Below are 14,332 nucleotides of genomic sequence, written 5' to 3' on the forward strand. Positions count from 1 at the left end.
ATAATTCAGACTTAACATCTTTGCAATGTGACTATTGCGGATGTGCAATGTTGGATATCGATGCTGAAATGATATATTGTGCAGCCCTACTATATTACATTAAAATGTAAGCTTAATGTGACTTTTTAGATAACAAAGAAACTACAAACAGATTCAATTTAAAAGCATCTACAGTTTAAGTTGACATTTTTCTTACATGTACAAACAGACATCACCAATACAGTGCATCCTGAAAGTGTTGATAGCGCTTCACTTTATCCACATTTTTATGTTACAGCCTTATTCCAAAATGGATGAAATTCATTTATTTCCTCTAAATTCTACAAACAATACCCCATAATGACAATGTGAAAAAAGAGTTTTAGAAATTGTTGCAAATTTATTAAAAATAAACACCTGAAAATCACATGTACAGAAGTATTCACAGCCTTTGTCATGAAGCTCTAAATTGAGCTCAGGTATATTCTGTTTCCACTGATCCTTCTTGAGATGTTTCAGCAGCTTCATTGAGGTTACCTGTGGTAAATTCAGTTGATTGAACATGATTTGAAAAGGCAGTTAGAGCAGTGTTTAGAGCAGTTATCACAATACCGTCAAACGGTGATATTTTTATCTAAGGTTATCACACCGTCAGAAACTTACACCGGCCCATGCCTAGTGCATAATGTGTACTACAGGTTTTTAAGCACCTTTTTTGCTTTACTATGGATGTCGATGGCTATTTTTTTTCAGAACATCTTGTTTTGTGTTTAGGTTTTATCTAAATGAGAAAATGTAAATATTGGGTGAACTGTCCCTTTAATAAATAACCATTTAAAGCAGCCAGAGCAGCTTATATAAAAGCTAATGGTCAAGAGCCCAATGGAAGCAGCTTTTAGTGACTTTTTATTATGCAATTTGATTTAAGAACTTACTGTTGAATGACAGAAATCAAGTTGGTTTGTGGTGGGCGGCACAGTGGCTTAGTGGTTAGCACTGTCGCCTTACAGCAAGAAGATCGCTGGTTCGAGTCCCGGCTGGGCCAGTTGGCATTTCTGTGTGGAGTTTGCATGTTCTCCACGTGTCGGAGTGGGTTTCCTCCAGGTGCTCCAGTTTCCCCCGCAGTCCAAAGACATGCGCTATAGGTGAATAAACTAATGTGTCCGTAGTGTACTGTTTGTGTGAATGTGAAAGTGTATTTTTAGATTAGATTAGATTAGATTCAACTTTATTGTCATTACACATGTACAAGTACAAGGCAACGAAATGCAGTTTAGGTCTAACCAGCAGTGCAATAGCAGCAAGTGCAGGATACAGGTATAAGTTATGAAGTGCAGTTATAGAAAAACTATGGTGATATTTACAGATGGATGTACTACATTACATGTACATGTATTATGTACATGTACATGTACAACATTATATACAGGTTGTATTAGCTATGAACAGATTTACAATAAATGAATATATGTACAGGATACTATTAGTAGCAGAAGTGTGCAGATAAACATAATTATATATGTCCATGTGCTGTGGGTATGTACAGTTCAAATAAATGAATCAGTGCAATGAATATGTGCAAACTTTAAATGTGCAAATGTTAAATAGTGCAGTGATTGTGAGGAGTATAAGTTAGAGGAGTGTGGGGGGTGTATTGGGGGGGCAAAAGAGTCAGTGAGGGGCAGAGTTCAAAAGGAAGACAGCTCTGGGGAAAAAGCTGTTCCTCAGTCTGCTGGTTTTTGTCCGCGGGAGCCTGAAGCGCCTGCCGGAAGGCAGGAGAGAAAACAGTCTGTGAGCAGGGTGAGAGGTGTCCTTAAGAATACTGCGTGCTCGGCGCAGACAGTGTTTCTTCTGGATGTCCTCAATGGCTGGCAGTGTAGTCCCTGTGATGCGTTGGGCAGTTTTTACTACCCGCTGCAGTGCCTTACGCTCAGCAACAGAGCAGCTTCCATACCAGACTGTGACGCAGTTGGTCAGGATGCTTTCTATTGTGCAGCGGTAGAAGTTCACCAAGACGGCTGATGAAAGCTGGTTCTTCTTAAGTTGCCTCAAGAAGAATAGGCGCTGGTGAGCCTTCTTGACCAGGCTGGAGGTGTTGGTGGTCCAGGAAAGGTCCTTAGAGATGTGGGTCCTCAGGAACTTGAAGGATGAGACAGGCTCAACGGCCATCCCATTAATGTGGATGGGATCATGCGAGCCTGTTCGTCCCTTCCTGAAGTCCACAATGAGCTCCTTGGTCTTGCTGGTGTTAAGGAGCAGATTATTGTCGGTGCACCAAGTGGCCAGATGCTGTATCTCCTCCCTGTAGGCAGTCTCATCATTATTGCTGATTAGACCAATCACTGTGGTGTCATCTGCAAATTTGAAGAATCATCTTGAAGAATCCCCCCCATCCACCCCTACTCCTTCTTTCTAGATACATGACACAGTGGCCCAGTGATTAGCAATGTAGCCTCACAGCAAGAATGTCTCTGGTTAAAGTCCCTACTAGACCAGTTGACATTTCTGTGCTATGAGTTTGCTCGTTCTCCCCGTGCTCATGTGGGTTTTCCCCAGGTTTTCCGGTTTCCTCCCACATTCCCCAAAACACGCAACCTAAGTAATTGAACATACCAAGTTGCCATCATAGTCTAGCTTTTAGCAAGCCATATATCTCCTTAGACATCTTATATCTTCCATTAGCCAGAAATAAGTCGGGGGAGGTCATCGACATGTGCCTGAGCTTAAAAGCACCCCTCTCACCCTGCTAACAGGAAGGAGCCCAGGGCTCGAGGATCTTATTAGCTCAGGCTCTGTCCCAGGACAGCATGCCAAGCAAGCTTATTACCAATCATCATCTAAGTGTTAACTCTTGATTCTTTTTTATTGAATTTTTTGTAACATATAACCAGTGAGAACAAAACGGGCTAAAGAGATATATACATATGTATACATACGGAAGTCAATCTTAAAAACAAACTAGATTTCCAGTAATTCCTGGTGACTTGTAAATCATTAGGAATGTTTTACCTTGCAAGTTTTCTTCCAACAAAAAAGTTGTTTATATGCAAATGAGCTCATATCTAATTAATGCAAGATATTAAATATTTACATAATCTAATAAATACAAATATAGATATTGAGAGTAGTTAGGGCGACACTGTGGCACAGTGGTTAGCACTGTGGCAAGAAGGTCACTGGTTCGAGTCCCTGGTAGATCAGTTGGCATTTCTGTGTGGAGTTTGCATGTTCTCCCTGTGTTGGCGTGGGTTTCCTCTGGGTGCTCCGGTTTCCCCTACAAGTCCAGAGACATGTGGTATAGGCGAATTAAATAATTTAAATTGGCCGTAGTGTATGCGTGTGCATGTAAGAGTGTATGGGTGTTTCCCAGTACTGCATTGCAGCTGAAAGGGCATCTGCTGTGTAAAACGTGTTGGATAAGTTGGCAGTTCATTCTGCTGTGGTGACTCCTGATAAATAAAGGGACTAAGCCGAAGGAAAATTAATAAAAGGCAAGGCAAGGCAAGTTTATTTATATAGCACATTTCATACACAGTGGCAATTCAAAGTGCTTTACATAAACAGGAATAAAAGAAACAAGTATAAGAGAAATAAAAACAATTAATAGAAATGGTAAAAATAGAAATAAAATAAAATAAAAGCAGATAAAATGTGTTATAAAAGAATTAAAAAGAAGAGAAAAATCTCAGGTGCGATCGGAGCAGAATGCCGCTGTCTAGTCGGCCTTGAGCCTCTGTTCCATGCAGAGTTAGCTGCTGAGTCATGCGATCTCTGTCTGACTGCATTTGGGGATTCTTCACCCATATTACTCAGTACTTCATATCTGTTCTCAAGCTGTATTTGAGTCCGAGCTGTATTTGGGGTAGAGGACGCTAATGCGGCAGCGTGTGATCTGACCCTGTGAGTACCCTTTGGTCTCGCACCTTGTTTATGCCAATACTCATTTTCCACAGTTTTAATCTGTTTTTCAGTGCTCGAAATAGTGGTAGGAATAGATTTATGGGACTCACCGGCTATTTGCTGTGAGCGTCCACAATGACGCTGCAGTTCTGGTTGGATCGCAAGTAACTTTGTTTCAAGAACTGCAATCTTTTGTAGAAGTTTGTGGCAGTTTGTACAGCAGTGAGAATCTGAATTAATCCGATCCAGAGGCATTTTCACAGCCGTGTTTTCCCGTCTCAGGAATGTGAGCAGCTGATAGCTGGTAGCGGGAGGATTGTTTAGACGATAATTCCCCTCTTGTTAGTAAAGCTATATTCCAGAAAGTTTGTAGAATCGATGCTGATCTTCAAGCTGTGTCGTTTGAGCACTGTGCTGATAGGCTCAAGTTAAATTAGGGTTTAAGATATAAAAGCAAGTGAGCAGAGAGCGGAGCTGTAGGCAAAGACGTCCGAACAGTAGCGAAGCAGGAAGCAGATACTAAAAGTAGTTACAGTTCTAATATTTATTTCATTTTAAAAGCATACCAGACAAACACATTTCTACTAATATACTACTGATAATAATCAGCATGCTGTCCCGGGAGACAGCCCTGAGCTTATTAGATCCTCGAGCCCTGGGCTCCCTCTCATTTGCAGGGCGAGAGGGGAGTTTGAGCTCAGGTAGATCTCAATGAAGATAATTTCAATTATTCAACTTTAATTAACTTCAATTAATTTCAATTAATCCGCTTTCAAAGATATGTATTGCACAATTGCAAATGTACATGTCAGCCTTATTTTTTCCCCATGATGGTGATATATTGATAGGAAATGACCATATTTAGACTCATAAATGCACTATAGGCATTGCTTTTTCTTATGATAACAAACACTGACTGTGTTGAGGGGTGACTGCAAAGCAATATGTCTTTGAAAACATTTGACAAACTTGACAAGCATTTATACATTCAATATCCTTCAGCTTAATCTCTATTTCAGAGGTCACCACAGCGGAATGAAACGCCAACTATTCCGGCATATGTTTTACGCAGCAGATGCCCATCTATTCACAACCCAATGCTGGGAAACACCCATACACACTCATTCACACATACACTGCAGCCAATTTTACTTTACTGTGGGGGAAACTGGAGCACCCGGAGGAAACCCACATCAAGACGGGGAGAACATGTAAACTCCACACAGAAATGCCAACTGACCCAGCCGGGATTCGAACCAGCAACCTTCTTGCTGTGAAGTGACAGTTCTAACCACTGAGCCACCATGCTGCCAATGACAGGCATAAGAACTCAACAAAGCATTTTAATGTGACCTTTCACCATTGTTTTGGTATTGGTGTTATATAAGACTGTTGTCAAGGAGGTTCATACAGCTGTGGCGACCTCTGAAATAGAGACTAAGCCGAAGAAAAATGAATGAAAGTGCATGTATTTATAAGGTAAAATGTCACTTTTAATAATAGCAACAGTACATTTCTGAAGCCTGTCAGTATTTTATAGATCATTCACACGCCGTGTTTTTACAGTAATGTGTCTTGTGCATTACAGATTTAAATATTCTTAATCTTCATCACACATACTATGTAAATGTGTACTACACTGTATATACTATGCTTCAGTTAAACAGAGAGCTGCTTGATATGTGTTCATCACGTCACTGCAAACCTACAAGGTTTCTTTTGTAATACTGATATTTTCAGTAGCAAAGCAACTCATTTGTTAAACAGATGAGCTAGGGAAATCTTGATATGAATACAACGCTTCTCTTTACTGTTTCCTTATGTACTAGTTACTTATCATGAACCTATTTCTTTCTAATTTATGTTTCTAAGAACAAGATGGTATCGCTTTTATCATTATTCATTTTACATAAAGCCTCATTTAAAATAACATCACTGTGTACTGGAACATCCGACATTTTAAATAATAAAATAGTAATAAATGTAGAATAAAATCCATGCAAAGGTTTATTTTTGATAGTTCTTTATAGGCACATATATTAAATGGGCTGACTATGAAAGAATGTTGAAATCAGCAGTTTATTTCACATGTTAGACAAGCCTGCTTATAAAAATATACATATTTATTTTGTAGTTATTTGTAGGGTGACACGGTGGCTCAGTGGTCAGCAGTGTCGCCTCACACCAAGAAGGTCGCTGGTTCAAGTCCCAGCTGGGCCAGTTGGCATTTCTGTGTGGAGTTTGCATGTTCTCCCCATGTTCATGTGGGTTTCCTTCGGGTGCTCTGGTGTCCCTTCACACTCCAAAGACATGCACTATTGGTGAACTGGATGAACTAAATTGTCCGAAGTATATGAGTGTGTGTGTGAATGAGTGTGTATGGGTGTTTCCCAGTATTGGGTTGCGGCTGGAAGGGCATCCGCTATGTAAAACACAAGCTGGAATAGTTGGTGGTTCATTTCGCTGTGGCGACCACTGATAAATAAGGGACTAAGCCAAAGGAAAAATGAATGAATGAATGAATTATCTGTGACAATGTAGAAAGGGAATTTTTGTTGAACACAAAATAAGATATTTTGAAGAATGTCAGAAACTGGTAGCAATTGACTTCCAAAGTGTCTTTTGTTCCTACTGTGGATGCCAGTGGCTACAAGTTTTCAAACATTCTTCAAAATATCTTGTTTTTGGTTCAACAGAAAAAGATACTAATAAAGCTTTAGGACCTGTTGGGGTGAATACATGGCGAGTCAATATTCATTTTTGTGTAAACTTTACTTTTTGCGCATGAATGTAGACTTTATAAAATGATTTTTTCATTTGAAAATATATGTGTTTGAATATAAAACCTGTTACAGTCCATGTGGCATTAAATACAGCCATGTACAGAAATGATTCTTAATTATTAAAGATGACAGATAATTTTGATTGGATCAGTGTGATTGACAGAGAAATACTTAATCGCACGCATACATTATAGAGACTTTTTTAATGTAATGTGTAAATTATGCTATATGCAAAATCATGTACCATTGAAGTGCACCATTTGTTTAGTGTCTTTGGAACAATAACTATTGTGAACTCCATCAACTTTTATTACAAATTTTAATGCTTACATCTTTTTATTTTTTCAATTTTCACTTAAAGAAGTGGTTAATTGAAAACCAGAATTGACAACAATAATTTTGCAATCTAAATTATATTGTCTTGTCTTTTCTGCTTATACATAAGGTTATTTAGTTGCATACTGATTGAATGATCAATGCTACAATGTAAAAAAAATCTTCCTGCCTTCAATTATTTAGTTGAATTAAATGAACTTTTCTAGTCATCTCAACTTAAATCAGTGAAACTGAGTAAAAATGTCTTGTTAAACTTTGTGTAGCTACACAAAAAATTAGTTGAAACCTGATTAACTTATTAAATTAAGTTAAAGTAACATTAAAACATTTTGTCATTTAAGTTTTTACAGTGTACTGTTACCTCTTATATTGCCTTTGCCCGCATATTTATATTTACTGGTTATTTTATCTGATAGTTGCGTTAGCATTTGACTGAGATATTAATCTGCTGGTTTTAGGTATAGCTTACATTTTTGAAGGATTAATATTTTTTTAGGATTGATGTAAACTTTAGATGTATTCTGAAGCTTGCATTTATTATGTATGTAATAGTGCTTAACGTGCTGCAATTTAAGAAAACACATGCGATTACAAAAACACCAGAAAATTAAGAAACGATTTGTCGGCGCCAGTAGCCTAGTGGTACTGCGCGCTGACATATAGCACCAACGTGTTCACGGCGCCCCGAGTTCAATTCCTGGCTCGAGGTCCTTTGCCGTTCCTTCCCCTCTCTCTGCTCTCAATGCTTTACTGTCTGAATTTTCTACTGTCCTGTCATAAAGGTGAAACAACCCTAAAAAATTGTTATTAAAAAAATTAAGAAACGATCTATATCAGTTTGACACCACACATGTTGCAAATTCTCACAGCACAAACATCTGAAGAAACGCACTTCATTTTGTCACAACACAAACAAGTGAAGAAATGCACTTCATTTTGTCACAACACAAACAAGTGAAGAAATGCACAGAATTTTGTCACAACACAAACAAGTGAAGAAATGCACAGAGTTTTGTCACAACACAAACAAGTGAAGAAATGCGCAGAGTTTTGTCAACATTTGCAAATATCCACGTAAGACAACTGAAATATTTTAAGGGGACCCAAAAACATGACGGACATGTTATTATTAATATGGATGTGTTATTATGTCGTGACTGTTGCTCAGTGAAGTGATTGGTGGTCTTTTAAAAGTGTTATTAATTTTTTTTGTTAATTAATATCCTAATCACACGATTCCATTGTCTTTTGTAAATTATTAGCCTAAATAAACTGATGATTAAATGTGAAATGTTTTAATAGCAGCGTGTTTAAAATGCAGCACGTTTCTTCAGTGAATTTGCAACACGTGTGCTGTCAATCTGATGAAGATCGTTTCTTAATTTGCTGGTGTTTTTGTAATTGCATTTGTTTTCTTAAATTGCAGTGCTCTAAGCTCTCTCGGCCACTGTAATTATGGATTGTTCGGTTGTTTTATAAATTTTAGCAGGACTTTTTTGTCATCAGTCCAGTGACTGCAGATGCAAAATAAACCTCAAATTCATTCATTCATTCATTTTCCTTCGGCTTAGTCCCTTATATATCAGGGGTCACCAAAGCGGAATGAACCGCTAACTATTCCGGCATAATTTTCAGCTGTAACCCAATACTGGGAAACACCCATACACTCTCACACAGTACACTCATACACTACAGACAATTTAGCTTACCCAATTCACCAGTGGTGCATGTCTTTGGACTGTGGGGGAAACCGGAGCACCTGGAGGAAACCCACATGAACACAGGGAGAACATGCAAACTCAATACAGAAATGCCAACTGACCCAGCTGGGACTCGAACCAGCGACCTACTTGCTGTGACATGACAGTGCGGCCCACAAACCTCAAATTACAAAAAATTTATAAATCAATAACAACCTTACGCTATATGTTTGAATTATGATGATTATGGTGTGATTTCAAATGAGCAAATTAATTTTGCTTAGGGCCAGAGTTTCATTATTTAAAGAATCTCTATCATAATTGGTCCATTTACTTAAAGTAACAATAATAATATAAATCTTTTATTTAAGCTTGGGAGTTTTAGTTTTTAGTGCTACTTAGAAAACATGAACCTTGTATTTTATTGAACAATAGAAACGAATCAATAGAAAAGTTAGGGATGTGGGAGGATGCGGTCCATGAAAATACTTCGGGATCAGGATGAGATCAATTACTTTACAATCATGAAATATTTGCCCAAGATTTTTGATGATTCATGTCACACAGTAGGATCTTCTATTAATAAAGGAAATGGCCATTCACAGTAACTGTATGTTATCCCACTGTTCTGTTCCAGCTGCTTTGCATCCAGAAATGTGTTATAGAGAAACAGAAAACCACAGTGACTGGGAGGAAATGCTATATGCAAAATCGTGTACCATCGTTGTCTGTTGTTTGGAACACCAAGTACACACAAGTTTTTGGAAAGAGTCGGCTCCCCTTCAGCAGGTAAGAGGTTTCTTTCAGTTGGCATTTGTGTGGAGAAAAATAACTTGGGGAATAAAATTAATTTAATTTCAGGATTTTTGGTTGTGCTGAAATTAAATATAGCACTGCTAATATGATCAATTTCACATTTCTTTAAATCCATTTGAACAACAGCAGCTGCTTAATTTACATGTTTATGTTGTGACTAAGTATAACTTTACATTGTATTGACATGAGTTTGAAATCTGAAATGCTCAATTTTACAGGATAAAAACATTTAATTCTCCTCCATTATTCTGGCTGTCCAATTTTCCTCGAGCGCTGATATGTTTTCAATCAAACATGAGTGGTACATTTCATTATTAGTAGTATCATCCATATTTATGTGTGGTTACGTGGTTTATTTGCAATCTGAAAAACTGTTTGCACTTCAAATCAATGTCTTGATGATTATAGCAATAAATTAAAATGACTTTAGGTGTTACATGTAACTTGGTTACTTAAAATAAGCCAACAAATATAAGCAAATGTGTTTTATTGCTTTTGTCATTTCTTAGACTTTAATTGTCATTCATTTTGTTTAAACGTTCATGTAAACAGCAGTTGGCGAGTCCGACGCTTTAAAGTATTCAACATCTAATCAGCAAAAGTTTCCAGAAACAAAAACACAAAGATTTTTCACATAGCATATTTTTTTTTATATTTCTCAGGGCAAAATAATTCATAACTGTCGCCCTGTAAAACATTAATCGTCTGTTATTGTGACTGCAGATGCAAAATAAAAAAAAATTATAAAATAATAATAACCTAACGCTATAGGTATGTTTGAATTATGATTAAATGCATCGTTTGCCTCTGATTTCAAATGAGCAGATAGATTTTGCTTAAGGCCAGTTTAAGTTTTATGTAAACAGCAGTTTGTGACTATGAAGCTTTTTAAGCAGGGGTGTCCAAACTTTTTGGGTCGAGGGCCAGATGCAAAAAAATAAACATTGTCCCGGGCTAGATTTTACATCACAGACACACACATATATATATATATATATATATATATATATATATATATGTGTGTGTGTGTGTGTGTGTGTGTGTGTGTGTGTGTATTATTATGGAATTATTCAATTTCGTCGTCCAACTGTGTTTCTAGAAAGACTTCCGTTTTTAAAATCTTGAATCTTCTCTGAGCAAACTACAGTTGCAACACTCATCAGGGTGTCCTATGCTGTGCGATTAGCTGAGGTACCTCAAAACTAGCCAGCGTAGAATTTTCTTGCACTTTATTAGCACGAAAAAACTGCTGTTGTTGAGCTGATAGCGCAGCTGCTAATTGTTTTACTTATTGATGAAAAAATGTTTTGTTTCATTATGTCTTTTAATATTATATTCCTTCATTAGTGCAACTGATTCCTGGCAAATTAAACAGACACATTTCTCTCTGACCTCTGTGAAGAAATATTCTTTGCCACAACATGACTGAAATTTCCTGCACTTACTGTTGATTTTCCTTTTTCTTGGTTATGCCATGGCTCGCCAAAACGTGATTATCAATTATGTTTTTTTTTTAACTCAATGCCACAAGAACAAGAGGTATTACATTTCACATAGTTTCTGAAAGTAAATAAAAATATATATAAAAAATGAAATTAAATTACATTTACATGAAATTAAATGTTTTCAGAGCATTCCATGTTTTCAGTGCTTTTTTGTTTTGTGATTGTCCTAAAAGATTTATATATACTTTGAAGTCATTCACAAAATATGTAAAGTTTGGTTTACATTGAGCCCTCTTTTTCTTATGTATATGGTATTTTCCTAACAGCATAAACAAATTAAAAATATATTGTCCTTTACAGTTCACGTTCTCATTATTAGAATAAAACAGTACATCAAATAAACCAAATTCTATCTTATACTCCTTTTTTTGTTAATAAACAATTCCAAATCTTTCCAAAATATTCTTGAGTAAATACAATGAAAAAAAGATGCAAAATTGATTCTTTTTCTTGACCACAAAATTCACACATATATGAAATATTAAGTTTAAATGTTTCCAAAACATGTTTAGCAGGATACATTCTATGGAGTATTTTGAATGACACCTCTTTAGTTTTGTTATTTAAACAATACTTATTTGTCAACCTACAAGCTTTAACCCAAGAAATATTAGCAAATAATGAAAGCCAAAAATATCTTGCTGTAGGTAGAGACAACGAACAGAGAGCATTCTTTATAAACTTATTGTTACATAGTTGTTTTAAAACATCAATATTTTCAATGAAAATGTTTTCACAAGGATTACCTGTTATAGAAACAAATAAATAACAAAGATATAGCATCACATTTCTTATCAACTAGCATAATTCAGTTCTAGTTTAAATTGCACCCTGGGCGAACCACCCCATATGCTTGGGAATGGTTTTCTGCACGCATGCTGCGTCAGTTTGCTTTCACCAGGGTTGTTTCGGTTGCAGAAAGAGAATAACAAATTTAAGCATGCAAAAGATGCCAAATGTGAATGGCACCTAACGTCTTTTGGAATTACCACTCTAAATGAATACACTTGCATAAAGTAAATCGTATCTCAAAGCCTTTACTGGGGCACAGCTGATTTTTACTGAAGCAACCTTGGTACACATTAAACAAAAGTATAGTTTTATATTGGTGGCACAGTAGGTAGTACTGTCGCCTCACAGTAAAAAGGTCGCTGGGTCGCTTGTTCGAGCCTCGGCTGGGTCAGTTGGCGTTTCTATGTGGAGTTTGCATGTTCTCCCTGCGTTTGCGTGGGTTTCCTCTGGATTCTCCGGTTTCCCCCACAGTCCAATGACATGCGGTACAGGTGAATTGGGTAGGCTAAATTGTCTGTAGTGTATGAGTATGAATGAGTGTGTATGGATGTTTCCCAGAAATGGGTTGCGGCTGGAAGGGTATCCGCTGCGTAAAACATGTGCTGGATAAGTTGGCGGTTCATTCCGCTGTGGCAACCCCGAATTAATAAAGGGACTAAGCCGAAAAGAAAATGAATGAATGAAAAAATCTTTGACCTTACACAACATGCCCTCTGTTCTCTCCAGTGCTTCCTCCTTCAGCAACAACTGCAGTCATTTCAAGACATGTTTTTGGAATTTGAAAATGGCATAAACTCTCATAGTTTAAGGGACGCAAGCATTAGCAAATTGTATTGGGGATTCATACTTACCTCCTATAAAATTTTAATCTGACTGAAAAACCCCTTTGGATTTGTCCACTCTTTTTCAGCAGTATTTTTCTCTACTCCTGTTTAGTAAAAACCATCAGTACTGTTTTAATTCCCAAAACAGTCTGCTGGTGTAAGCTGTTCTTAAATATCGTGAATCCAATATAATTTTTTTGCCTTTCAGAAGCTAATACTTATGCATATAAAATAAAATAAGTACAATTTACCACAATTATCCAAGTTAATGTCTAAGCATCTAGGCCATTTATCCTTTCTTAAGCATTTATATACAGTTGAAGTCAGAATTATTAGCCCCCTGAATTATTAGCCCCCTGTTTATTTTTTTTCCAATTTCTGTTTAACTGAGAGAAGATTTATTTCAACACATTTCTAAACATGATAGTTTTAATAACTCATTTCTAATAACTGATTCATTTTATCTTTGTCATGATGACAGTAAATAATATTTGACTGGATATTTTTCAAGACACTTCTATACAGCTTAAAGTGACATTTAAAGGCTTAAGTAGGTTAATTAGGTTAACTAGGCAGGTTATGTCATGAGTCTGTTGTTCACTTCAGTTGTTCCCCCTTACAATCAGTGCTGGCGCGCATGCATAAAGCTGCGGTCACACTGGACTTTTCTCCCCATAGACTTCCATTCATACGCACGCGAATGCGTCAGACCGGAAAAGCAAGGTCAAGCTTGGTGAACTCTGACCTGCGAAATCGCATCACTTGACTGCATGAGATCAATCGAGGATCAAAACAGGACCTCTCTGTACAGAATTTTTTTTAATGTCTAATAATCTTGTTTAATCCCGCCCCTTTTCGCAGCGCCGTACAACAGAATTTAACACACACAACTCTAGTGTGACCGCAGGTTTACTCACCTGTTTCTATTTGATCCAATTCACCTCTCTACGTATACCTGCCTTGTCTCGTTACACTTTGTCAGATTATTGTGTTTATCAAAGCCTACAGTATGGACATTCTCTCGCTCTAAGAAAACCTTACTTTAATTCCAGTCTAGTCTAGTCCAGTTACCTGATTCGTTATTTAACTTTATTTTGCTTATCCTTTGATCTGCGCAGTCTCCTTACTGTTGAAACCCAGCTCCTCACCTGCGCTCGCCAGCTCCAGCCCTCGCTCTGCTACGAGGGAGCCGTACAAGGGTGTTTAAGGGGAGCTAATAATTCTGACTTCAACTGTATATATTTTAGATAGCATATTTTCTATTAAGTACTGTTGAGTTAGTAATGTATTGTTATCTGCAGCTAAATGGATTTCAAGAGTTCACACTTAGCTGATGATTGATTATAAGCAAGTTTGGCATGCTGTCCCAGGAGAGAGCCCTGAGCTCAAAAGGTCCTTGAGCCCTGGGCTCCCTCCCTTTTGGAGGGCGAGAGGGGAGCTTTGAGCTCAGGTAGATCTCGACAACTCCCCCTTTTTGATAAGAGCTGATGACTAAAATGATTGCTATGAAGAGATATGCTGCTGGATGAGAGTTTAACTGTAGTGCTAAATTTAGATTGATCAATTCACTTGTAGTCCATGTTTTTGGAATGTGGGAGGAAACTGGAGAACCCGGGGGAAACCAACGCTAACACGGGAAGAACATGCTAACTTCACAGAGAAACGACAGCCGGCCTGTTAAAGGATTAGAACCGGTG

General features: G+C 37.4%; 1 protein-coding gene across 1 annotated transcript in view; it reads left to right on the forward strand.

The window, feature by feature from the left end:
* Window positions 1-14,332, forward strand: part of adgrg11 (adhesion G protein-coupled receptor G11) — a 59,458-nt gene that overhangs the window by 7,788 nt on the left and 37,338 nt on the right. The window contains exon 3 of the mRNA XM_056481349.1: window positions 9,336-9,487. Coding sequence (XP_056337324.1) covers window positions 9,336-9,487 — 152 coding nt within the window. The remainder of the gene's footprint in view (window positions 1-9,335; window positions 9,488-14,332) is intronic.

Source organism: Danio aesculapii, chromosome 20, assembly GCF_903798145.1.
Source record: "Danio aesculapii chromosome 20, fDanAes4.1, whole genome shotgun sequence".
NCBI classification, from domain to species: domain Eukaryota; kingdom Metazoa; phylum Chordata; class Actinopteri; order Cypriniformes; family Danionidae; genus Danio; species Danio aesculapii.